Source organism: Meriones unguiculatus, chromosome 4 (genome assembly GCF_030254825.1).
Source record: "Meriones unguiculatus strain TT.TT164.6M chromosome 4, Bangor_MerUng_6.1, whole genome shotgun sequence".
NCBI lineage: Eukaryota > Metazoa > Chordata > Mammalia > Rodentia > Muridae > Meriones > Meriones unguiculatus.
In genome coordinates this window covers 113572358-113598922 of record NC_083352.1, presented here as the reverse complement: position 1 = coordinate 113598922, position 26565 = coordinate 113572358, and the positions used below count along the sequence as shown (strand labels likewise).

The window sequence follows — 26565 nt, the reverse complement described above, 5'->3', positions numbered from 1 at the left end:
TTGCCCCTTGCTCCCTGGGAGGCAGGCCACCCTGGGCTGCATAGAAATTTAACTGCATACTAGAACTTCCTGGGTAAGTCCCTCTTCTCCCCGCCACCCCGCCCCCCCGCCCCCACACACACCATAGCAACTGGAACCAGGCCTGGTAGTACATGAGGAAAAGACAGGAGGATCCTGAGATCCAGGGCCTGAGCTACAAGACAAGTTCAGTGGAACTTGGAATGGCTGCAGGGATAGCTCAACAGTTAAGGGCACTGGCTACACTTACCAAAGACCGGGACTGGTTCTCAGCAGTTACATGGTGGCTTACAGCCTCTGGTGGTTCCAGAGGACCTGATGGCCTTCTGGCCTCCAGAGACACTGGGCAACAGGCACACGGTACACAAGTACACACACACGCGCGCGCGCGCGCGTAGCACCCTCATTAATTAAATACAGCCTGTATCAGAAGAGCCACCAAAACAGTAAGACTCATGAAACTTGCTTCAGCCACGTGTATTTGCTGTGGGGGTGGGGACTGGTTTACTAGGATCACTTTACGACTGGCCCAAGATAATGCGTGGCAAAGCAACTTTGCATGCCAACAAGCCTCAAGAAAGCCCCTCATCCCACTCCTTCCTCCAGATCAGCCCTCACCTCCATCCACCAAGGCTTTTACATTTTCTGTACAGAGAAAAAAAAAGCGAGTTCAAAGTCCAAGAACCACTCACGAAAGGGCACAGTGCAGAAGCAGCCACAGCTGCCACACACATACACACACACACACACACACACTTCTGAAAAGGCCACTGACCCAGGTTCAGGTTCAGGATGCTCCCGGTGGTGGTGGAGGTCTTGTCCGTTTTCGTCATGATGGGTGTCGGTGCTTGCGGAGAAAAAGGCTTCGGGCTGCCAGACAGACTCCCTGCTTGCCCCGTCTTTGTAGAAGCTGGGGAAGCTGAAAAAGCATGTCATGGTTAGAGGCCGGCTTTAAAAATCGGTAAACCAGTGAGACTCCCAGGTTTGGGGTTGAGGACAGGAGAGAAGGGACACGGGGTTCCTTATTCTGCACGTGCGGCCCAGTGTCCTGGATGGGTAAGAAGAGTGCCATGAGCTGCCAGCTGTCACCAAATGAGGGCAGCCATTGGTGGGAGTCTGAGGGTGGGAGGCCTCTCACGGCCTGCATGTCCTCTAAGCAGCCTCAAGGGAGGTCCAGCCTGGGCCTTCGTATCTCAGGATGCATGAAAGCAAGCAGGGCACCAGATGGAGGGAGAAAGGGAGAGGTCGGGAAATTCTCTTCTTCCTCCTCAGTGATGTTAAAACTCTTACAAGAAGGACAGGCCACGCTCCCAATTACCTTCACTGGCCAAACAGGGAGAACAAAAACCAAAGCTTTTAGAGGGGCCAAGAGCTTCCCGAGGACCCACCCAGTAGGTACCCTCACATATTACTTTACACATTTTTGGCATTTCCTGAGTCCTGACAAGACAGCACCTGGCCAATTGGCCCGAGGCAAGGAGATGCTGTGGTAATCTGGTCCTGACAGGAAGTCATGAATGGCCAAAGAGGATAGGAAGCCAGGGACCATAAAAATGCAGGCCTGCTGTGGTGTCTCTGCAATCCCAGCAGTGAGGAAGCAGATGAAGGAAAATCAGTTCAAAGTCAGCCTCAGCTACATGGTTGTAAGCCAGCCAACCCTGCGCAGTTAGACCGGCTCTGAGGTAGAAAGCTCCTGCGTTTGGCTGAGTAGGTATGACTCCAGTTCTGTATATCTCTCCGTGTGTGTATGTGTGTGTGTGAGAGTCCAGATGCCTATGAGCCTTGGATCTTCAGAGCTGAAGGAACATAGGTGTTGGGAACCAAACTTCCATCTCCAGCCCTACAGTCTGATTTTCAGCATAAGGGAAAGACTCAAAACTACACAGAGATCTGGACTCAACCAGAGGTGGACACTTAAGGTTCAAATCCCGGGCCCTGCTGATTAGCCTGTGTCTGCTGCTCCCTTGCAAAGAGGTTCAGGGACAGCCTGACACAGGGATGGCAAAAGCACCTACACCTATCAGGTTCTACTGAGGCCTGAGCCTAAGCGGTCAGTGGCGTCACGAGCACTGAGCACCCAGAAGTGCAGAGTCGGCACTTGCTCTCAGTGTCGCCGACTCCCTACTTCCCTACTAGCTCTTTCTCCATGGAAACCAGTGGTCCTCATCCAGTTCTCCCCTGGCACGATCACCAGCACATGCTGGGCAACACATGCAGGTAATTCTAGTAGCCATGACCAGGCACAAGGGCTGTAGCTGGTATCTAGGGCCACAGGACCCAGACATTACTAAAGAGCCCACAAAGGACAGGAAAATCCCCACAGTGAAGAATTACTGCCTGGAGAGGTGGCTCGGCGGTTAAGACCGCTTGCTGTTCTTACAGAGGACCCAGGTTCAAGTCCCAGCACCCACGTGGCAGACCACAGCCATTTTCAATTCTAGTTCCAGGGGAGCGGACACTCCTCTGGTCTCAGCAGGCACTTCACGTACACAGGGCACAGATATGCATGCAGGCAAGCACTTCTTTTTGTTTGCTTGAAAAAGGGTTTCTCTGTGTAGCCTTGCTCTGCAGACCAGGCTGGCCTCGAACTCACAGAGATCCGCCTGCCTCCGCCGTCCGAGTGCTGGGATTACAGGCGTGCACCACCGCTTCTTGGTTCACATAAAATTTTAAAACATCCCATCTGGACCTCTAGTTCGGGGGGGGGGGGGGACCTCTAGTTCTGACACCCTCTTCTGGCTCCCATGGGCCATGCATACCTGTCAAGTTCTTACACACTTACATACTTCGAGCAAGATATTCATATGCATAAAAACTTTTTAAAGAAATAAGAAAGAATTAACATCTGGCCTCAAATGTTGCTCCTGAGCAAATTGGAAATCCTTTCCCTCCTGTGGAAATGGCGCTGGAACAGCATTAGACACACGCCCGCTGTCCCTTGGCCAGTGCTCAACAAACATTAAAAATCATCTGAGAGTGAAGTTTTACAAATATTAAATTAAATCCATTTTACCACAGGGATTAGCTGGCTGCCTGACCCAGTAACCAGGCAGGCAGCCTTTCCTCCCCTATGGGCTGTTGCTGGGGTAATCACTGTTAAAACTTCCACACTACTGAAACAAACAGACGCCAGAGGACTTGTTACCTGAAGAAATGAGGAGAACCGAGCCCTTCACACACGAGCACGCATGTTTGTGGGGGGAGGGAACGTGGGTGCATTTGTCTGTGAGGTGTGGTGACCACAGCTGGGTATCGCTTCTGAGGACACCCTCCCCAGGACAGGCTGGGCTAGCTGGTGAGAGCCCGGGGACCGCCTGTCTCCCTCTCAGCACTGGAATGATGAGCACACACCAACCCGCCTCCATTTCTTACAGGGGTTCCGGGCAACAAATCAGGCTCACAAGAGAAGCTCTTTTATTGAGACATCGGCCCCAGATGAGGCATTTTTTTAAGCAAAACTGCTACTACGAGGATGTTTTAAATAATTCATTCACCGCTGTTTGTCATAGCTGGGGAAAAAAAAAATGCAGAGAACACACTGCCCCCTGAGGATTAAAGACTGAGGCTTCTCTAGCTACGTATTCACTAAGTAAACAAGGAGGTCTAATGGGCTCTGCTTGGGCCTTCAGGGATGTGATGAGGAGGCTTGAGCAACAGGAAGGCGAACACACAAAGGTGCCAGTGGGCTCAGACAGCAATGGAGCACACCAGGCAAGTTTAAATAAAAAGTATAAGGGTGGGCCAGCTATGTGGTTCGGAGAGTAAAAGTGCTTGCCACCAGGCCTCAGGATCGGAGTGCCTGTCTATTTCTGGGATCCACATGATGGAAGAAGACTGGTTCTTATAGGGTGTCCCAGGGCCGTCTCACATGTGCCATAGCCAATTCATGCAATTCACGCGTGCACACACCAATTAACACATGAAAGTATAGGGGAAAAGATTTAGGTCAGACGTGGTGGCACACACGTCTCAGCAGCCTGGTGGCACAAGAGATGGCTCGGCCATTAAGAGCAGCACTTCCTGCTCCTGCAGAAGTCCGGGGTCTGGTTCCCAGAGCCCACACAGTGGCTCACAACCATCTGTAACTCTAGTTCCAGGGCATTTGATGCCCTACTCTGGGCCCTGCAGGCAAAACACTCAGACATGTAAAAAGAAACATAAATAAATCTTTAATTTTTTTTTTTCCAGCCAGCCTGCCCTTTATAGTGAGTTCCAGGATGGTGAGGGCTACAGAGTAAGACCCCCAAAGCTGTCTCCAAAATAGAAAAAGGAAAAAAAAAAAAAAAGAAAAGAAAAAAAATCAAATGCAGATAGCCCGGAGGACTCCACTCCAGTTGTAATGAAAAACACGGGTAAGGTCACTGTCTTCCAATTCTGCATATGGATTTCTGTGTGTGACTGTCACGGTGCTTACTACAGCAGAAGCAAGCCGGGGCACATGGACACATACAGTGTGGCCCAGTGCATAAAGGCTAGATAGCCAGCATTTAATATTCGTGGGGGGGGAGGGTGTACCTGAGGCTTCCCCTGCTGTAGCAGCGCTCTGCTCACACTGTCCCGCATTTACACCACCAGCTGACAAGAAGCGCCATGCCGCCCTAGTTCAAGATTTGGGGAGACCTTCAGATCGTACGCCTCTCATGAATTCTGAGCACCCTTCCTTAAGGAACCACAAACTAGCAATGCCAGCATGCGCCTCCAATCAAAATCAGCCGGCAAGATGGCTAAGCTGGTAACGGCATCTGCCCCAGCAAGCCTCATGACCTGAGTGTAATTCCTGGGACCTACGTGATGGTGAGAACTGACGGCAGGAAGATGTCCCTTGACCTCCACACACAAATATGCTAAATGTGAATGCCATCTGGGGAGGCATGACACACCAGTGACACGCAGAGCAGGTCACGGTGAGACAGATACTCTGCTTTGCCTCGATCCTATCACCTGTCAATCACACTCCACCCGCTTAGTGCCTGAGGTTCAGCCTAACAGCGTGCCGTGTCACTCCTCAGGACAGCTGGCCGTGGGACGGAGGGCTAATAGTGACTTAGCATTTGCCGTGGACAGCCATTTTATGACAACTATTGATTTCACAATAAGACGGCATCTGTGAGAAGATTTTCCCTTCTCCCCGTCAGCATGCCCACGGTGGGAGGCTGAGACCAAAGCACCATTATCTCAGATGGATTCTCCGGCTCAGGGCGGTGCCATATTACATATTAACATTCCCGCTGGGTGTCCCGGGAAACAGTTAGCAAATGCTAATGGCCGTTGAGGCCTGGCTGGCCAACTGGCCCATTGGAGGAGGTGGGGGCCGCATGGTTCGGCAGTGCGATCTGGGGCTGTGACAGCTACAGGGTCCTTGCCAGGCAGAGGGCTGCTCAGAAAGCTGGATCTGCTTCTAAGGGTGACAGACATGGGACGCACTACTGAGTCTACTATAAAGCAGGAAAACTGCGTAAGCAGATTTCAGATCCAGAGAGCCCCTCGTGCTATAATACAACATGCATTATACTGTATAGATATGTATTAGACATGGGAATGTGTAAGAATTTATAGGACACACACACACACACACACACACACGCCTTTTGGTGACCGGTTGTCCGTAAACCCAGAGATCTGCCTACCTTGGTCTTTCTAAACTTTATAGCACATGAAACTTCTCTGACGTTTTGGATGGACCCCAGCCTGGATAATCCGTGACTCTGGGGGTGCCTAATGAATACGTCCATCTTCTCCTCCAGCACTAGCTTCTAGCTTCTGCCATCACTTCTCACAGCAGAGGGAGGGAGGGGCAGTGAGAGGGAGCAGTAGGCCAGGCTTCAGGGCCTGGCTGTGAGGATTTGCCACATGAAGGGCTGAGCCGTGTCTATAGCAAGAGCTGGCAAACCTAGATCTATAGGGCCCAGGCTGGTCCCTGTCCCCGTGTGGCCTGATATTTAAGAATGGTATATAACATTAGGGTTGGGGCACAAAAAATTCAATAGTTCTTTTGTCTGTTTGTTTCTTCCCCCTGTATATGAGTGTTTTGCTTGCATTTACGTTTGTGTACTATGTGCAAGCCTGGTGCCCAGAAAGGTCAGAAAAGAACACCAGGCCCCCTAGAGTTGGAGTTCCAGATAGTTGTGAGCCAGGTGGGTGATGAGAGTTGAATCTGACTCCTCTGCAAGAGCAGCCAGTGCTCTTGACCGCTGAGCCATCTCTCCAGCCCAGCTCAATAGTCCTTAAAGCGTGCACTTAGAAGGAATTCAAGCGTCATTACCCACCAACCAACACCAACTAGGTTTTATTGAAACTCAGCTATCAATGTCCACAGCTGCAGCCATGACGAAAGCATAGAACCAACCCCCAAAGTGTCTACTGTGGGCCCCACAGAGTGAGAGATGCAGTTCTGATGCCGGGCATGGTGGCCCAAGCCCTTAACCTGAGCACTCAGGGTGGCAGAGGCAGGAGGATCGCTGTAAGTTCGAGGCCAGCCTGGTCTACAAAGCAAGTCTAAGAAAGCCAAGGCTACACAGAGAAACCCTGTCTTGAAAAACAACTAAAACAAAAAATTCTGAATGCCAACCCTCTTCTTTCTTTCTTTTTATATATTTTTGAGACAGGATTTCATGTAGTCAAGGCTGCCCTTGACCTCCTGATCTTCCTGCCCCTGCACCCCAAATGTTGGGGTCACCCCACAAGCATGTGCTGTCACACCCAGCTTCACTTTGTCTCATATGGCCACCTTACAGGACTAGCAAATGTTTTCAGCATGATGGGGTGAGTGGGTTGTGTATTTTTAGAATAGGGGCTTGGAAGTCTAAGGTCTCACCTTCAAAAAAAAAAAAAGGCTGGAGAGATTGCTCAGAGGTTAAGAGCACTGGCTACGCTTCCAAAAGTCCTGAGTTCAATTCCCAGCAACCACATGGTGGCTCACAACCATCTATGATGAGATCTGGTGCCCTCTTCTGGTGTTCAGGTATATATTCAGGCTGAACACTGTATACATAATAAATAAATAAATCTTTAAAAAAAAAAATCCCTCAATGAATAAGGAATTTTGCCACAATGCTTGATGCCACATATACCACCCAAGGGAAGACAGACACTAAATTAGGCACAACAGGCATTCTTATACTCCTATAAAACTCTACTTTCTTGAAATGCAGAACAAGAGAGCGAAGGGAAGCTTGCATACGAACACACTTTATTTTATGATTTACTGACTTCAAGCCAGTTTTTCAAAGGGCAGCTACGGTGGGGCTGTCATCCCAGCACTGGGAGGCAGAAGGATCAGGAGTCCAAGGCCATCTTGGGCTATCTCAGAAAAATAAGATAAAATTCATAAATACTAAAAGTGCAGTTCTATTTCGTTTGTGAAATACGAGTTCTACTCAAAGCAGCCCTTCATTGTTATCTCTTCTCACATCCATGCAGACAGCAGATTAGACATCACCAGGAAACAGTAATTCCATGGCCAACACTGTTCTGGGTACTGATCTTGTCCTGTTGTGGGTCCTGACTCACTCTGTCCTCCAGAGGAGGCTACACGGAGCCAGTTATGGTCTCCATGATAAAGGCGGGGACGTTAAACACACCGCCGAAAGCCACATTAGCTGAGCACAAAGCCTGGAATTAGAGGCCAGTGTCATCCCTGGGTTTCCAACTACAATAGAATGAGAAAAAAGCCAAGAGGCCCTGACGCTGACCTTGAGCCCTGCAGGGCCTGGGACCATCTCTACCCACTTCTAGGAATGGCCCCAGCCGGCCTTTGGGAATACCTCCGTCATCTCTGGGGTGTACTTACTCATTTACCTAGTCCATCACAGTGACCCGTGACGGCCATGGTGCCTACCTGCCTGCCTGCCTGCATCCACAGGGGAGGCACCCAAGGACACCCAGAGTGCTTCAAGCAGCCTCCTACCCGACTCTCCCAACTGGGGCTGACCTGTGCTCTTATCAAGGAAGTCCATGGACTCCTCACTCGCGCTGAAGTGGCTGGACGGGGCCTTCTTCTCGGGGTCCTGCTCCACGTCGGAGCCCGTGTGCACGGAAGAGTTGGTACTGGTTGGGGAGCGCGGCATATCAGACAGGGAGATCCTGCGGCCGGCGCCCCCACTCAGAAGGGGCTTGCTCAGGAGGATCTTGGGGGACGCTGTCATGTCAAAATTGAGCTTCACCTTCTCCTGTTTGTCTGTCTTGGCAGTGCCGGCGCTGGGGTTGCTGGGATCCAGCAGCATTTGGTACTGGCTATTAGGGGCGTAGGGCGTCCGGAATGGGGAGTAGTTGAAAACCCCAAACTTCCTCCGTATGTTCTCCACATAAACTTCCATCTCTTGCATGGCGCTGTTGAAGATACTTTTAGTCTTTTTCACAGAAAAGGGGATTTCTTTAGACATGAGGTAGCAATTATTGATTGGAACCCAGGCTCTAGGAGGGCAAAAGAGAGAGACTCTGAGTCAGCTTCAGTCATTCCCAAGTTGTTTTTTTCCCCCCTCAATGCAAAAAAAAAAAAAAAAAAAAAAAAAAAAAAAAATTGCCCTGGTGGGCGCTTGCCAAGATTCTTAAATGTGGGTTCTCCTCTTAAAATAAAGGACTTGTTTTGAATGGTTAATGAATGATCCACTTCACAGAGGTATTAAGGATGGAGCAAATGAACAACAAAACTTAGGCAGGGTGCGAAAGGGCTCCACACACTTAGCCATCTTAATCTGCCAGAAACACAATGGAGGCCTTCAAGATGGCACAGCAGGTGAAGACGCTGCTGCCAAGCCTGGCGGCCCACTCAAAGCTCCTGTGCAGAGAGCCACCTCCCTCAAGGTGCACCTTGGCCTCCACACACGCTCTGTGGCACTCACATGCACACACACAGAAATGAATAAAGAAATGAGTGTTAGAAAAAAAAAAAACAGAAATAAATAAAAGTGACAATCCCTTCAGTTTTTGTTTTTTGCCGTTTCAGAGCAAGAAAAACAGTCAAGAGTCCTCCACGACCCATCTGAAGAAGGACCCACTTCCTGGATCTCGCTGCACATGGACAGGGACCTCCTTTTGATCGAAGTCCCAAATGGTACTATTCTTTGCAAGATCACATTCCTAGAAGGAGGTGTACATTTCAGTTTTATTAGACACAGAACCTCACTATGTCGTCCAGGTTGGCCTGCAACTCAGCAGCCTCCTGCCTCGGCTGCCTTAGTGCCTTGCCACAGCTGGCAGCACGTGAGAAAAGAAACTCGGGGTAAACTCTTAATAATAAGTAGCGTTTGGCTTTGGGGTGGATTCGCTCCACCTGCTACTTCAGGGAAAGTCCCATCCTCTTCCATCAACCCCCATACACCCCAGGACTTTACGCAGAGACACCCCCGCAACACAGCAAAACCAAACGCAGCCGTGGTACTTTTCCAGACCAGCAACCCCCACGACCATAGTTAGGCCTGAGAACACCACAACCACCACTCCCATAGAGAAGGGGCACCAGAACGCCTTAATTGTGAACTCCCAACTCCACAACCTCAACCTAGTTTGTGACTTTTCCTGGAGACCTTTAAGGGCTCCTGGACCTCAAACTTCAGCCTGGCATAAAGCCGTGGGATGTGGTGGGGGCAGGGGGAGGGAGGAGTCTTGCCCAGCTATATCCAAAGCACCCACATAGAACTCTGGGCCCAGCCCTTCCTGGCTTTTGAAGAGAGGCAGTGTGGTTCCTTCTTTTATACCACGTCAGCAGCTGCCACTGAATTCCTACATCTGAAGAGGAAACGACACAGGAGAGGCAAAGTTCAGCACAAAGCCTGACTGCAAGTGAAAACCCCCAAGCATACAGCTGCTGATCTGGGTGGTTCTAGAGGTGAGTGTCCCATGTGTGCTAGGGACACCTTTCTGCTGGGCCCTAAAAGCCTTCATGTGCAGGCATGTGGACTGTAGACTGAGCAGAAACCAAACAGCTGCAGGGAGAGTCAGGACTCTGGGCTAGGTGAGGCAGAGGCCAATCACTAGAGGCCCCAGCCCCAGACATTTCCCACCAAGGAAAACACTAAGAAAGCAAACCCAACAGCCCTGAGCGGGAGCTTCCACGCTAAGGATCCCAGGCCCAAGGCCCTTGCCCCAATCTAGGCTGGTCTAGATTCATAGTCATAACTGTCTTGGCCTCCAGCTTCCCACGTGCCTTAAGAGGCCTACACAAAAATAAGCTCTTTTTCCTTGTAAGGAAATGAGCTTTTCCTCCGCTCAGAAAACCTCAGAGAGAGCCCGATGGCCTTGGGTTCCCTGAGTGACCCTGGGCAAGGCCTCAGTTTTCTCATCAGTTAGACTAAAATGAAGGCAGTTCCTTCAAAGGGTGACAAAGTGCCAGGTGCTTGGGCACAGGGGAGTGTCTTTAGCCCCAAGCCCTTAGGAGGCTGAGGCAGAAGGAACTAGTAGTTCAAGGCTAGCCTGGCTACTCACTGAAATGCCGTTCAGTTACACAGTAGGCACATGATGGCTGACAGGAATTTTTCTTAAGCTTTGCAGTCATTTTTTTAGGTAATGCTACATATATCTATGACCAAGCAAACAATTCTTAAAAAGCACTTGGAGGAAGCGTGGAGACAATCCCATGTTCACGCTGATCAGCTTGAGGGTGGGGGAGTGAGTTCTGGGATGTTTCTTAACCTGACATAGCTCACTGTCACATGTCTATTCTTTTGCTTTGATGCCTCCACGTGCAGTGAACGTTCTAAGAACAGACAACTATGACACCTGTGGGTCACTGTGTCACAGTTTCTGCACATCACAAAGCAGCCTGTGGACGAGCCTTCCTGGGTTGACTTTAAGACTCTGGGTCAGGTGTGGTGGTGCACACCTTTGATCCCAGTGCAAGGTATGTCGGGGGTGGGGGTGGGGGGAGGCCAGATCTCTAAGAGTTTGAGGCCAGCCTGGTCTACACAGGGAGCTACAAAACAGCCAAAGGTATACACAGAGACAAAACAACAAAACAAGCAAAAACACCTGTCACAGCCAGGGCCATAAATAAATAAATGAATAGATAGATAGATAGATAGATAGATAGATAGATAGATAGATAGATAGATAGATAAATAAATAAATAAGTCCCTGTCTGGGGAGGGAGAGGTGCTCACCCAGAACCAAGAATTCCCCTGGGGAGAAGGTGCACATCAGCGCCCCGTGACAGAAGCACCCTGTCCCTCCAGAGTGTTAGTATAAGTGCATTAACTGTGGGGTGTTCATACATCCACACTGGGGTCACCTTGCCGAAAGTAAACCCACCGGGTTAGCAAGGGCCCTCAGAGGAAACAGAAAACACTGATGAGAACATGTGCTGAGAAGGCTCAGGGATCTTGCAAGAGACTAGAAATACGCTGTACATCTAAGACAACAGCCTAAGCACAGAGTACAAGCAATGCTTACGGGGCCTGCATGTCCCCCAAAGCCACCCTCGAGGCAGGCTGGCAGGGTGATCACAGTAAAAAGAGCAGAGAGATCCACAAGCTCCTGGCTCCGGGTCCATTTCGTAAATGGGGACATTTGCTGTGCCACACACTAATGTGCACCCAAGTAGGTAGTAAATCCACGGGGCTGCCTCTCAGAAGAATCTTAACCCATGAAGATGGCGAGCATCTTAAGTAAGGAGAGCCAGCCGACAGCTCCTCCTGCTATTGAATGAGACAGCAGCACCCAGTTCAAACCACTTATTTACAGCACAGCCCTTCGATGGCCTCTGCCTCTCTAGCTGGGTCCACCGGTGTGTTCATACCAAGCACTTCCTGCAGATGAGAGACAGGGAGGCTAGCAGCTCACTTGGACAAGTGTCTGCCTGCTCACCGTTGCACTGTGGCGGGGGAAACAGCCTGAGGAAGCACATTCCTTTAAATGAAGGAATGCTGCCATTCAGGACGAGTTCCACCAGAACAGGAAGGGGAAGGGCGGGGAGAGCACTCCCTCCTTAGAGAGCTTGCCTAGCTAGCACTAGGAAGCCTGGGTTCAATCCCAAAACAACACACAATCAGGTGTCAAGGTGTGTCCCTGGAATTCCAGCACTCAGGATGTGGAGGAAGGAAGACCAGGAGTTCTGAGGCTCCTTCTAATGTAAAACAAGTCGAGACTAGCCTGGGCTACAGGAGTCCCTGCCAAAAAGGGGTTTGGGGGGAGAGGAGTGTGATGTTCCCTGGCAGGGCCAATGCCACCACAAGGAAATTGCCACCTGTTCTCCTGACAAAGGAGCTGCTGGAATTTCTATAAAAAACTGAATCTCTCTAAAATCGAGTTGCTTTATTTTTTTTCTTTTATTTATAAGTCAAGTGAAATTTAAGGGAGAGCTCTATCTTCAGATGCTGGTATCACTTAAAAAAAAAAAAAAAAAAGATTTTTCTCCCCAGACGCTCACAGATCTCAGATTGGTGGGTGGGTCAGGCTCCGAAGGACTCCTTGCTTTCTTTAATGATAAGGTAACTTGTGAAAGGAAGCATGTTAAGCCGTGTCTCTGACTATCTGGTGTTCATAAGCAGGCGAGGCGCCCAGGCAAAGGGAGCAGGGTTGGCTGGAGTGACTCCATAACTCCATTCAGCATGTGCGGGAAGGGAAGGGGAGGGGAGGGTGGGGTGCGGTGGGGAGGCTGGGAGGGAGGGTTCCGCTGTCAAAACATCCTCCACCACCACCACCCCCTTCTCGAAGCCATTTCCCATTTTAGAAACAGAGGAAGGGGAATTCGGGGAACTACTCCATCTAACGCTGGGAGGATCATTTAGTGGCAATCTGGGAGACTACCTCCGGTCCCTGAAAGCATTACTTTTAAAAGCAATTTACACAGGTTTAATTTACTCCAGAAAACAAAATAAATAAATAAGTAACTATACATCAAACGGCAATGGAGCTCATTCCACTGCCAGATCCATCAGCAGAACCAGAGGCAAGATTCTTTCCTAACACGCCTAAAGTGAACGAATGAGGCCCTCCCCTCCGAGGGCTTTGCAAACACACGATCACGGGTGGTTACGACAGTAAGTAAACCGATGGCCACAGTGACCACTGATAAGAGGCAGAACTCGCTTTTAAAGGCAGCAGACAGCAGACCCTCGACCACCTTTCACGTGTGATGTGATGCGATTACCCAAAGTTCCACGCCAGAGCCTGTTTTTAAACTCCCACCTGTCATGTTGTCCAAAGAAACGGGCATCAACCTGCCCATCTTTGTCCCTCAGAGCTTTCGCGGGCCAGAATGGAAACCCTTTCAGTTTTGCCCAGACCAAAGGGTGCGGATTGCTCTAGAAGAAGAACAAAATGCAGGGTTGGCATTATATTTGGCAGCGAGACACACATTAAAGTCTGAAAGGACACCTGAGTACAGGGAGACAGGAAGGAGCACAGCTTTGCGCTGCTTAGCTTTTTGTCAACTTGACACAATGAAATAGAGTCATCTGGGAAGAGGGACCCTCAAAGTCAGAGAGGGCCTTCAGCAGACTGGAGTACAGACAAAAATGCGGGGCATTTCCTTGAATGAGGACTGTTGTGGAGGATCCGAGCCAATGGCAGTCCGGGGGGGTGGGGGGTAACAAAGCAGGCCGAGCCATGAGGACTAGGCCATGGAGCAGCTCTCCTCCTCTGCTTCAGGCCCTGCCATGACTTCCCTGAATGATGGACTCTAAACTAGAGCACGAAACAAACCCTTTCCCCCAAGCTGCTTTTGGCCATGGTGTTTGCCACAGTACATCAGAAGGCAAAATGGGACACGCACGAAAAGAGGGCAGCCGCAAGCGGGGCCCTCATGCAAGGTGTTCCCAGGCAGGTGTGCAGCCTGGACAGAGCTGGGCGGGGTTTAAAGCTGAAAGAGCGCAAAGAACCGGGCTGGGGGCCCCGTCCTGCTCATCACCAGGAGGACCACGAAGAAGAAAAGCCACCTCTTTTAGGCACCACAGAAACAATCACCACCCGCTGCATGCTACACGGGTACTTATGTCCAGAGGCAAGAAGAGGCCTGAGCCATGTTTTAATAGTTGCTTGCCCAGTCTTGTCCTCTCGAACCCTCCACCCTGCCTCTACACTGCCTCTACCCCACATGCACACAACTCTATAAAATTCACAGTGGTTCTCAACCTATGGGTCTCAGCTCGCCTAAGACCATCACAAAACACAAGAAACTTACATTAGGATTCACAACAGTTAGCAAAATTACAGTTGTGACACAGCAACAAAATAACCTTACGGCTGGACGTCACCACAGCATGAGGAACCATATTAAAGGGTCACAGCATTGGGAAGGTTGAGAACCACTGCTTAAACCATACTAGATTTGATCAAGGCCCAATACTGTAGGGGAAAAGAGTCTGTGAGGGTGACTTTGCGCTTCCATAAACCAATGGCCTCTCTAGAGAGACTGAGACAGTCCTCCAGGGATATATGTCCAAAGGTCATAAAACAGGAACCAACCAGATTTTAAAAGGACACAGCAAACTGCATGCATGGTTCTGACACATCCTGACCCACATCCCGCTTGCCACACGTCTCTTCTGGGGATGCTTAACTCTGGAACAAGACAGTTCGGCCCAAGAGGTTTACGCAAACCCGGATGGTTCCTCTCTGCCCTGACTTTTTCAGAACAACATATATAATCAAAACTTCATAGTCTCATCTCGTAAATCCCTGTGGACAGCCATCCTGGTACAGCCACTGAAGACACCAGAGTTCCAGATCGGAACCAGAGGAATCCAGACCAAACTTACACAGGGCTCACAGAACCAGTTGTCTCGTTTTTGGCAAGCAGCAAGATAACATTCTGGACATACTTCAATTTCATTCATCTGCAAAGCAAAACATACGTTAGAGCGGGGGAGGGGGCACTCCTGTCTGGCAGCCCTAGTAAATCTCCGATACTTTTATTTTTAAGATTGCTTATTTATTTTATGAAACCAGAGTGCTCTGGTTTCACATGCACCAGAAGAGGGAATCAGATTCCATTACAAGATGGTCATGAACCTCTAAGCAGTTGCTGGGAACTGAACTCAGGACCTTTGGAAGAGCAAGCCCATGCTCTTAATCGCTAAAGCCATCACTCCAGCCCAATCCCTGATAGGTTTAAGTGTTTGTACTTTTATTTGAAGTTCAGATTTTCCTCTTCTGTATTAGGAGGCAAGGAGAGAACTACAGAATCTTGCCAGGTAGCCCAGGCTGGCCTCAACGTGATCAAGAGATCCTCCTGCCTCAGCTTCCCAAGTGCTGAGGTTCACAGTAGGTACAGACACAGTTTGCTTAATAATTTTCTTTTCTTTCATATGTATGTGTATGTGTGTCAGAGTCAGAGGAGAACAACAGTGTTTTCTGAAGTCCCCCTCCACTTTAGTGAGGCAGGACCTGTCTCTGAACCTGGAACTCACCAATTTAGCTAAACAGCAAGGCCTGGGAATCCTCCCGGGTCTGCCTGCCCAGCCCTGGGAGTAGAGTTTGAGGAATACAGTTTAAGGTGGTGCATTCGGATAGATGGACAGCACAGATTAGAAATGAGGGCCTCAACCTAATGTCAGACTCTACCACTCGCTCATCGAGAGGCTTCAGAGAAGCTGCTCGGGACTCCAGGCCTGACCTCTTCATCAGAATCAGGCATGATGAACCACACAGAATCTACACAGCAGTGAACACAGACTTAGCATGCACAGATGCCCTGTGGCATCTGCGGTCATACCACCTTGAACACAACCTGTCTATGTCTTCCATGGCTGGACACAAAACTCCTCATAAGTAGGACAAGGTCAGACTGCTGTCATCTCATTTTAAAGTACTGAGGAAAAGGATAAAGTCCTAAAAATTCAAATAACCTACCTGCCCAAGAGTTCACTGTGCCAGAAAGATGGGACAGGGATTTGAACCCGGGCAGCAAATCTCCAAAAAACTGTATGAGTCTCCTCAACACACTTAGCAGCTATTTCCTTCCAAATATTGGCAGTCTTGTGTGGCTCAGAGTTTTGTTAAAGGCACTTGCTGCTCTTGCAGACAACCTGGGTTCTGCTCCCAGCAGCCACCCCAGGAACCCTGAAACCACGTGTAACACCAGTTCTAGAATTGCCCTCTGGCCCCTTCAAGAGCAAGATGCACATAAATACAAAGGCAGGCACACACACACACACACACACACACACACATACATAAATAAATAAATAAATAAATAAATAAGCAAGCAAGCAAACAAATAAATCTATCTCTTTAAAGGATCGGCACTTCCCAGGCTGGAAGAACACACACTGCCATATGGTTCCACCACAGCGTGGTAGCCACACTGCCACAGCCATACTGGAAAGCAGTCAGAAGACAGCCACCAACTAGCAGCGATGTCCGATCTCTTGACATCAGGACACGCTGCTATCTAGGAATTTCATGCTTGAGAACCACAAAATCAAACTGGAGAAGAGGAGACAAAAAAAGAAGAGGAAAAAAAAAAAACAAAAAACAAAAAACTACTGCTACGGCTAGACAGTGTAACAGGAGTGGTGGCACAGTGGCATTCAACTTTGCTCCTGGCACTCCAGGGGCAGAGGCTAGCCTGATCTATACAGCAAGATCAAGGCTAGCCTGGTTTACATAATGAGACTCTATTTTCAATCGATCAATAAGTAGAGGAAGAGAAAGAGATATTCTTTGCAAGCCTGTCCCCCTTAAGTCAAAAAGGGATGAAAGGGAATGACTTCACGGACTGATTCAACTGCAAATGTGGAGGTCAAGGTTAAAACTGACCAACTGACAACCATGAAAGCTCAGGTTCTTCTGCACCTGGCCCCAAGTTCAAACTAAAATTCACTCCCACCTTCACTGCTGAACTAAAGGACTCTTACAACATCGGGGTCCCCTCTTTCCTGCTTTCACGTGCTTGAAGAGACAAGATACTGTGTACAGTGATGGCAAAAGTCCTGCTTGGCACCCACTGGGCCGCCCGTGCCTCTAGGAGCCACCCACAGGAGAGCTCCAAACACGTACCTCATGCTCACAGATTTTGATGACGACTTTTGCTATTTGCGTCAACTTGTGATTTCCTAAGAAAATAAGAAAACAAGGTTATTTCAAAGGCAGACAGCAGGCCGCCCGTCTCGGGTTCATGCTTGCTTTACCAGTTTAACTTGCCACCTCCCCCCCCCCCAAGATTCACCATGTAAGGGCTAAAATGCCCTGGACCAAGACTGGCCATCACCTTGCAGCTGAGTAGCTGGTTTGGAATTTCCCAGAGATGAAGTACTTCAAGTACTCCAGGGCTATAAATAGCAGAAAGGAGCCTTATTTAACCCTGTAATCCCAGAACACAATACAGTGCCCGGTGCCTCCACCAGAAGAGAACAGGTGAGGCAGGTCTCGTTTACTTAATGACTACCTGGCCCTACCGTAACTCTTCGCTAATGAGTTGAGCATTCTGGCCCCAAGCTAATGCCAAGCCTTTCTCCTCTGCACTAAAGCAGAGGTCAAGATGGCCGAAGGGCTACACTCTCTGGTCCTGATAATACTTTCAGAAACTGTAAATTTGCTGGGCTGAGGAGAAGGCTCCTTCTGTGAATGACTGCCTCGAAAGGATAAGGATTCAATGGCCAGTCATTCTAGCCTAACTGGTCAGCTCCGAGCCTGAGACACTGTCCCAAAAGACAAACAGAAACCAGGATGGATGGCTTCTGAGGTGGAAACCTGGGGCTGACACCACCACCACCACCACCCCCCCCGCGCACACACACACACACACCAGAGATGCATACCCACCCCAACACGTACCCACAGGAGTATGTAATCACTCACACCTATACCGGATGCATTGCTACGGCAACTGAATAAGCAGCAATGCACAGGAACCTGTACTGGCAGCCTCTGCAGACCTGTGCGAGCCTGTCCTCCATCTACCCCACACCACGGGCCTCCCTGGCCGGAGCAGGTGCTTATGTTCCCCAACTCAAGCCAAAGCTCATTTGTATGCTCTGACAATCAGAGCTCAATATCAGGTGTGTGCAAAGTTCACTCTCCAAGTGTTTTGAGACAAGAATCCCTCACTGAACCTGCAGCACAAGGATCCTAGAGTTCTGGAGCGTTCCCTGCCTCTGTCTCCCCAGTGCTGGGGTGACAGACACGTGGCTTTTACACAGGCACTGGAAACGGCAACTCAGATTTTCCCGGCCATTGAAGCCTGATATTATATTTAAGACTCTCTTAGAGTGTGTGTATGGGGGAAAGGAAGGTACATATGAAGGCAGACAGCCGCAGAGGATGGAAGCGTTGGCTCCCTTGGAGCCAGGAGTTACAGGCAGTATCAAAGTGTGTATTGCCTGGAGGAGCAGCGGTACTGTTGCTGCACAGCCATCTCCCCCGCCCAACAAACCAGTTTTAACAAAGGGCAGGAGGCTGTGCCAGGCTGGAGGCATGCTCTCTTCCTCGGGAGTGTCCAAGTTACTCACCCCCATTATAAATAATGCAGTTGTGCAGAATCCACTTGGCGTCAGCCAGGAAGGCTTCTGTGCAACCGTACATCTTCTTCTTTGCATTCTGGGAGGAGAAGCCGGAGAGCGTTATGACCATCGACGTCTATATAGGCAGCAGTGCTAACACCTGGGTCCCCTGCACCCTTCATAGGAGTCATCTGCAGAATTAATCAGAGCTCTCTGACTCATTTCCCAGGATGCTATTAGGTACAAGATCTATAACCCCATAAAATGCACTCGGAGCCATCACCGGGATTTAAACGTTCTCATCCTGAAAGCGCTGTCGTTTATCCAGCAGCCTCATCCAATGAAGGACACACTTCATACAGCTGAATACCGCTAATAGGAAAGCCACTACGCTGTCCCAGGCATCTCACAAAAGGCCAATGAGGTTTTGACAGAAGGAGAAACTGAGCTATGACAAAGTGACGACACCTCACCCCAGGTCGAAGCTAGGGTTCTAACCCTGTTTTTTTTTTTTTAATGTTTTCTCTTTCCAGCATACCATAAGGGTCTGTGCAATTTCCCGAAGTCAATGTGATCTAACTGCTTTGGAGGGGGGAATTCCAGTGCAGACATTATGACTCCGTGTTCTTCCCCAAATAGGCTGTTGTTTTCTTACAGACTTAGGGATCACAGGCAGGGCCCTCCACAGATGTGTCTCAAACGCATACTTAGCGGCTGAGTTGGGAAATCTGCACAGAAAGGTGTGTGATTTTCGCCTTGGAATTTTATCACAAACTCTTAAAAACCACCTTCAAGCATTAAAGAAATACCCTGATGGGCAGAGTGAAGTCAGTTCTAAGAAGCCCCTTTACATGCTAATCTGAAGGTTTCCAAACGTGTCATTTTCTCTTCCTTCTTCCTGCTGCTCTCATTAGCACCTCAGAAGGAGGAAATGAGGAGCCAATCAATCAAATCGCTACTTCTCAGAAGCTGGGATAACCCTCAGAAAGCGCTGCCAGCCAATCGCCTGAGACCAACCACCTCCAGGAGGAGTCATAGAGGAAGGGCATGGAAGTCAGAGAGCTCTATCTAAGGATGTCCAGAACTAGAAGACCCGCAGGCGAGGTAGGAAGAGCCTTAGCCATCTCGACACCTTCGCTACCACAACCAGGCCCTGTGATAGAGTCTAACCTTTTCCAATGTACAAAGGTCCATGGGGTGGAAAATATATTCTGCATAGTCGGGGTGCTGCTCCAGTGGAACGGGCTTCTGGAATGCATCTGTCTGTAAGAGAAAGAGACATGCGCACAGGCAAAGACCCATCACTGCTCTGAAGACCATGCGTGAACAGCGAAGGACGCTGAAAACCAGACACGCTTTCACAGATCTACTGACAGCCACACAGGGTGACCTCAAAAAGCTCAAGGTGACCCATCTCCTGATTCTGCTCCCTTACAGAGATCCCTGGGCTCAGGGGCATGTGTCTGGTTTTGCTGTTTGTTTCCAGTGCACAGCCTCTGCCGTCTGTAATTAAGGTGAGCCGCTCTGTGAACCACCTATGAACCACCGTGGGCCTCTAATGAACACTTACAGCACAGCCCACACCCCAGCAAAAAAATGACCAGAGGGTAAGGTGATGCCCAGAAGGCGGACTCATGAGAAAATGCCCCCTGCGAAGGAGCATAGGGTGTGACCTGGGGGAAACCTCTAAAGTGAGATTCTGTTCCTCCTTCAAGAAGTCAGACTAATGGAGTTTTCGATACTGATCCACTTAAAGCATTAGCTTTAAAGGGTGAGGAAGGGTTGGTGCGAGTGACAAGTATTTGCTCCTCTATTTAAAAATGCTAAAAAAAAAAAAAGGGAGGGGTGCACACCTTTAATCCCAGAACTCAGGAGGCAGAAGCAGGTAGATCTCTGTGAGTTCAAGGACAGCCTAATCTACAAAGCTAGTTCCAGGACAGCCAGGGTTACACAGAGAAACCCTGTCTCCAATAACAAAACAAAACAAACAAACAAACAAAAAAACACTTTTTTTTTTAAAGAGTTGCTGAACCAATGGTCTGTTAAGAGTGTTTACTCCTACCCCAGAGAACCAAGTTTGGTTCCCATCACCCACACTGGGCAGCTCACAATAGCCTAGGATTATAGCTTTAGAGGATTCATAGTTCTCCATCTGGACACTGGCCTGCTGTCATCTAGAATGAAAGCCTGGCTATTATAAAACATCAGAAAGATGATCCGGGGTGAGGAATGATATAGAAATATATCATTCTCAAGATCAGACAGATGGCTCAGCAGTTAAGTGCACTGGCTGCTTGCTCTTACAGAGGTCCTGAGTTCAGTTCCCAGCAACCACACTGTAGCTCATAACCATCTATAATGGGATCTGATCTGGCAGTCAGAGCACTCTTACATAAAATGTCCTGCCTCTGGGAAGCAGAGGCAGGCAGATCTCTGTGAATTCAAGACCAGCCTAGTTTACAAAGTGAGTCCAGGACAGCCAAGGCTACACAGAGAAACCCTGTCTCAAAAAACAGAAACACATTTATATATATATCTTTATATATATATATATATATAAATACATATCCATTGATATATATCTCACAATCATTCTCAGTGGCTGAGATCTTGCCTAACCTATATTAGGTTCTGCACACGCACGCGCGCGCGCACACATACACACACATACACACACACACACACACACACGCATGCACGCACTCAAGCACACACTCAAGAGCCCTGCATAACTTTACAATAAATATCTTGTATAGGAGCTAGAAAGATGGCTCAGTGGTTAAGCGCACTGGCTACTCTTGCAGAGGACCCAGGTTCAGGCCCCAGCACCTACACAGTGGCTCACAAGCATCTGTAACTCCAGTTCCAGGGACTTCGATGCCTGCCTCTGACCTGTGAAAGCACCAGGCATGCATGTGTGCATGCACGTACAGGCAAATCACCCATGCATATAAAATAAATCTCTATAAAATATGTCATTCATTAAAAAAATTAATGCCTTCAGGTTTTCTTTTAGGTTTAGAATTCCACAAAGTTGGGCTGGGAGGCTGGGTGTGGCAGCAGATGCCTTTGATCTCAGCACTCAAAGAGAGGGTAGAAGCAGGTAGACCTCTGTGAGTTCAAAGACATCGTGGTCTACACAGAAAGTTCCAGGACAGCCAGGGATAGATAGAGAAACCGTGTCTCAATAAAAAACAAGAATAAAAATATAAAACACCAAAGTTGGTTTGGGGCTGTGGCCCAGGGGTAGAACACTGGTCTTGCATGGCTAAGTCTCTGGGTTCAATTCCCAGCTGCCCTCATCATCCCTCGAAAGGAGACAACAAACGCCTCCACCAAGCTCTCTGTTCTAAATGGTCCCTTTAGAAAGTCTTTACCAGACACAGTTTAGATCAGTAACGAATCAGAAAGCAACTCATCACGTTCAACCTAAAAAAATCAGTCCACAGTAAAAAAATAAAGCTCTTTTTTTTTCTTCTTTGTACCAAATTCTGGCTATGCACTTTACTCAAAATGATTGGAATTCAGGAGGAAAATAGTTTCCCAATTTAACAACCACCAAATGGACCCCCCCCCCCCAATATAACAACAGATTTCATGATAGACCTCAAAGCAAGCGCCTGCTTTTGGTTTTGTTTTTATTTTCTGTACTATCACACTTATTTAGTGTATGTGTGTGGGCACAGTTATGTGAGAGTGTGTATGTGTCAGAGGACATTTGCAGGAGTCATATGAGCAGAGGATTCGAACTCTGGTCAGCAGCAAGCATCTTCTACTGGGACATCTCACCCGACATGGTTTTTGTTCTATCTCAAGGAGATGTAATGGATGAGCCCTAACAGCACTCAGCAGCCACACCTCCGTGAACTCTTTTCACTTAGAAAACAAACTTGCATTTCACTAGACCACAGGGTGCTTTTGTACAAACAGAGGAGGGAACCCCGCCCAAAATGTTCCTTGAATTCATCTGTAGGAAAAATGCAGTAAGGAATTATTTTTAATGTCTGGAGGCAATAGGGGGAGGAGGGGTGTCCGTGCCAGAGTCTTGCTATGTGGCCATGCCTAGACTGACACCTGTCAAGGAGATCAAGGGAGCCTTGAACTTCTGCCTCCTAAGTGCTAGGATTATATGGGCATGTGCCATCAAGACTGGGTTTAAATATTATATTTTAAAGCATGATCTATTTTCGGGTTGGGGATAGGTACAGCTCACTCACCTAACATTCACAGGCCCTGCGTTCAATACCCATCACCACAAGAAAAATGAAAGGCCTTTTTCTGTCAGTTTCCTGAAACCATCATAGGAAACACACCAACCAGAGCAGTACTGGCATAGTGTGGCCTCTCAGGAGGGCACGGCTGTGAGGTACATGCCTTGATGGTCAAACGTGGCAGCCCACCTTCCTGTATGGCTCATACAAAAAAAAAAAAAAAAATCTCACACACCCCCCCCCCACACACACACACACACACTACGCTTTCACAGCCTCACCAGCATGGAGAGCTCACGGGCTCAGGGTAGCACTTGCTCTCACGGAATCTCACAAAGGCCTGGGGAGAAGCACAGAGGCCCTCCTTGGACCATGGGGTTTGGCCACTTTGAATCTGACCTCACGGCTCTTCAGAGTCTCCTAAGTGCCCCCCATACCCTACTAGTTTAGTTAGGCTGTCTGCTAACTAACTCTTTCAAGATGGAATCTCATGCCTAGACAAGCAGGAAGGTCCCAAGAGCATGTCTGTGTGCCTGAAAATCAAGGCCACCAAGGAAAATATAGGACATTAAAGGAACAAAACAAAAGCCACCACTGTCATCACGTTCATAGCAGCGGGAATAGTCTTACCCCTGGCTGCTTCATTTTCTGAATGGCAAACTTGAGCAGGTAGGAGAGTTGTTCAATGGTCAGCATTGTCATGGCTTTGCTCTGCGTCTCGATGCATTCTGCAACTGTAATCTTCTACAAGTCAAAAATCACACACACACACAGGTTCGTTAGGGGGGAAAAGCCATTACTGCCAATGTATTTATTCTCCTTCTATTTTTCAGCTAATGCACTCACACGTGAAAAGCAATTCCCATCTAAATGAGAGTAGCTATTGGCCTTGGAAAGGTCTCCAGACCACCAGACCAACATGTACTGGATCCGGGGACAAAGACTTAAGTCACCAATCCACATGCACTGTATCAGGAAATGACTGAGGCACATGAAGACATCATGATCTGATCAGGGGCCTGGGAAAATGGTACCACTGCAGCCTTTGGGTCTGAAGAATTGAATGTGAGCCGGGCGGTGGTGGCTCATGCTTTTAATCCCAGCACTCGGAAGGCAGAGGAAGGTAGATCTCTAAGTTGGAGGTCAGCCTGGTCCACAGGAGAAGTTCCAGGACAGCCAAGGCTACACAAAGAGAAACCATGTCTTGGGGGAAAAAAAGATTTTTTTTTTTTTTAATGTAAACGGAAAGGTCACAGAGAGTGGATGGAGGGAGCTGCCACACAGGAAGTGTGCTCATCCACTGCCATCCACATCCTCCTGGGGCCCTGGGCTGAGGAGGCTGGCACAGCCATTCTCAAAAACGCTGCTGGTACAGAGAGATAGAGCACCCTAGATTAGAATCAGGGGAAGGGCTCAGCCAATGAAAAACACAACTCCATTCTCCTCGCCCAAGGACATCTTGCAAGAGGGCAACCTCTCCTTTTGCCTTTCCTTGTTTTACGACCATCTCTCTATGTCAACCAGGCTGGCCTCAGACTCACAGAGAACCACCTACCTCTGCCTCCCAAGTGCTGGGATTACAGGCATGCACCACTCCAGCCTTTGCTATTCTTTTTCTTTTCCATTCCTTACCTTTTTTTTTTTTCTTCTCCTTTTCCTTTCTTCCTCCTCCCTCCCTCCCTTCCCCCTTCTCTTTGGACACAGGATCTTTGTGGCCCAGGCTGGTGTCAAGTTCTCAATTCTCCTGCCTCAGCCTCCCAAGTGGGCTTACAAGTGTGCGCCACCATACCAGGCTCACAACTGTCATTTCATAAGGGAGATTCCTATCAAAGAAAAGAACCCGGATAAGCAACTGTAACCAGGCTGCTGCGAAAGCCTCGAACCAGATCTCGGGGACTCTGAGGATTATGCGGCAGCAACAACAAAAATAGCAAATCCTGAGATGTCAGGACTCTTCTGGCCCGTCTGAGGAGAGATGAGACGTTTTCTCCAATTAATTTGGAATCAGTTTCCATCTGTCACGTCCTTGGGGCCTTCCAACAAACTCCCAGTGTGCTTGCTTATCAAGAAAAGGGCCACACAGAGTCACTCAGAAACTGACAACTGCGCACACTAATCAACCCCATTTCATCTTCTCAGCTGTCTTTCCGATTCCCCGGCCCCGGAGGGGAGAGGAGGGAGACGGCCGAGGGCCCTGTATCTCAACACACAGTAAATACACCTGCTTGCTTGAGTCCCGCTTCTTTCTGAGTATTATACATCCGGAGTCTACATACCGGGAGTCGCCCGGCCACCTGTCCTTCCCTCCATCCCATCTCTATTCCTCCCTCTTTCCTGGCAGGGACTGGTTACCACAACACAAAGCCTCCCAGACAAGCTTTTTCAACAAGGGGAATTGGTAAGCAGTGCTGACCAAATAGCCGAAAGGCAAATTGGTGGGAGGATACTAGAGAGGAAAAAAAAAAAAAAAAAAAACCTTCTGCTTGATAAAGGGGGATGTGCCATTCCCTCGGGGAAATCGTTACCTATGCACACCGGACACCCAAGCCTCCAGCAGCCACCGTGTGTGCCGCCCGGGGGACAAAGAGAAGCCATCATCGTTAACGGTGACATAGCAAGCCTGGCTGCAAAGGAGCGGGCCGGCCCTACCTCACCGGCTGCTTCCCACACGGAACGGTCATACACTCTGCTCCCATCGCCAACATCACTTGCAAAGAAGGCAGCCTGACTCAGACAACAGGGAAGACAGGAAGTGGTGAGGGCTCGAGGACTCAAAACTATGGGGAAGCGAGCCCAGCTCTGAACGAAGAGGGAGACAGCTGCCGGCACAGACTGCGCAAGTCTGTCTGGAGTAACCCCAGGGGAGCCGTCAGTCCACTTTTGCTGTGACGGAGGCAGAAGATCCCCCCCAGTGTCACAATCATTTCTTTTCAAGTCTAATTTCTTCTCGCGCATTTCTTCTCATTCTCCCTTCGGCCCCCAAGAGAAGCCCCGTGAGCATTTTCCTGTGTTGAGCTCCTCTCCCATCCACATTTGGGCCACGCTCCCCTCTCAGACACAGGAAGCTTCCTCAAGATCTAATCCAGTGCACGGCAGAATCCCAGAGACGGTAGATGTGAAATGATGTGTATGGATGGCACTCCTGCGTTCAGCACTGCAGACAGCATCACAGTGGGAGATGGAGCTCGGCTCAATGGCGGGTTAGCTGCCGACGAGACAGGGTGGGCTGCCTCCAGCCTAGATTGTGTGCCCGTGGCCTGAGCCTGCGGCTTCCTCTGCCCAGATGTCCTCCTCATCTCAGTGTGACCTTCCCAGGCCTGGGCTCTTAAAGGGGAGGGACAACCATTGTCTCAACTTCCTCTTCCCATCTTCTGTCCATTTTCTCTACTTTTCTTCCACCTTCTACTACAAGTTACTTTCCGGTTGTGTCCTCTCTTGCCCAAAAGAAAAACAGTAAGAATAAAAGGTCATCCCCTCTGTCGCTTGTGCTGCTGAATCCCAGATACCTAACAGGCACTGGAGAAATACTCGTTGTGTGAAAGAAATCACGAGACGGTCACCACGTGGAACACACACACAGCAGAGCGGGCTTTTCCAGCCGGGCTACTGTCAAGTCAGGGCCGGAGGAGGGAAGGAAACGGAACAGCATCTTTTCAACAGGCATCAGCCATTACAGATCTACAAGGTCCCTTCCAAGGCACTCTCAGCAGAAGCAGCAGACGCGCAGCGGTGGGTCTCAAAGCGTTCCCAAGGCTCGTGAAGAAGCGGGGACAGGCAAGGCGACATGTCTTTCCAGGAGCTGCCCCACTGCAGCCAGCGCAGGGGCGGGTCCCCAGAGGGGGCGGCCAGGGTAGAGCAGGCAGGAGGCAAGACATTTCTCTTTCCCTCTATTTGGGTTATTGGAAATTTTGAAAAAATAAAAGGAAGAAAAGAGAAAGGAGAGGAAATGAGGCAGGTAA

At 49.2% G+C, this 26565-nt stretch overlaps 1 protein-coding gene across 16 annotated transcripts in view; it reads right to left on the bottom strand.

Moving 5' to 3' along the window:
• Zmynd8 (zinc finger MYND-type containing 8) overlaps positions 1–26565 on the bottom strand; it is a 95189-nt gene that overhangs the window by 30377 nt on the left and 38247 nt on the right. For 15 of the 16 annotated variants that reach the window (XR_009591577.1, XM_021638054.2, XM_021638019.2 and 12 more), the window contains 8 exons: positions 23237–23350; positions 19566–19658; positions 18405–18492; positions 16954–17009; positions 14712–14789; positions 13141–13256; positions 7949–8430; positions 794–937 (listed from right to left, as the gene is read on the bottom strand). Coding sequence is in view for 15 of the 16 variants with exons in the window: in XM_021638054.2 (XP_021493729.1) it covers positions 794–937; positions 7949–8430; positions 13141–13256; positions 14712–14789; positions 16954–17009; positions 18405–18492; positions 19566–19658; positions 23237–23350 (1171 nt within the window). In the remaining variant the exon portion in view is untranslated. Of the gene's footprint in view, positions 1–793; positions 938–7948; positions 8431–13140; positions 13257–14711; positions 14790–16953; positions 17010–18404; positions 18493–19565; positions 19659–23236; positions 23351–25255; positions 26547–26565 lie in introns of those variants that run through there. The other variant, XM_060382825.1, reaches the window with a different exon arrangement.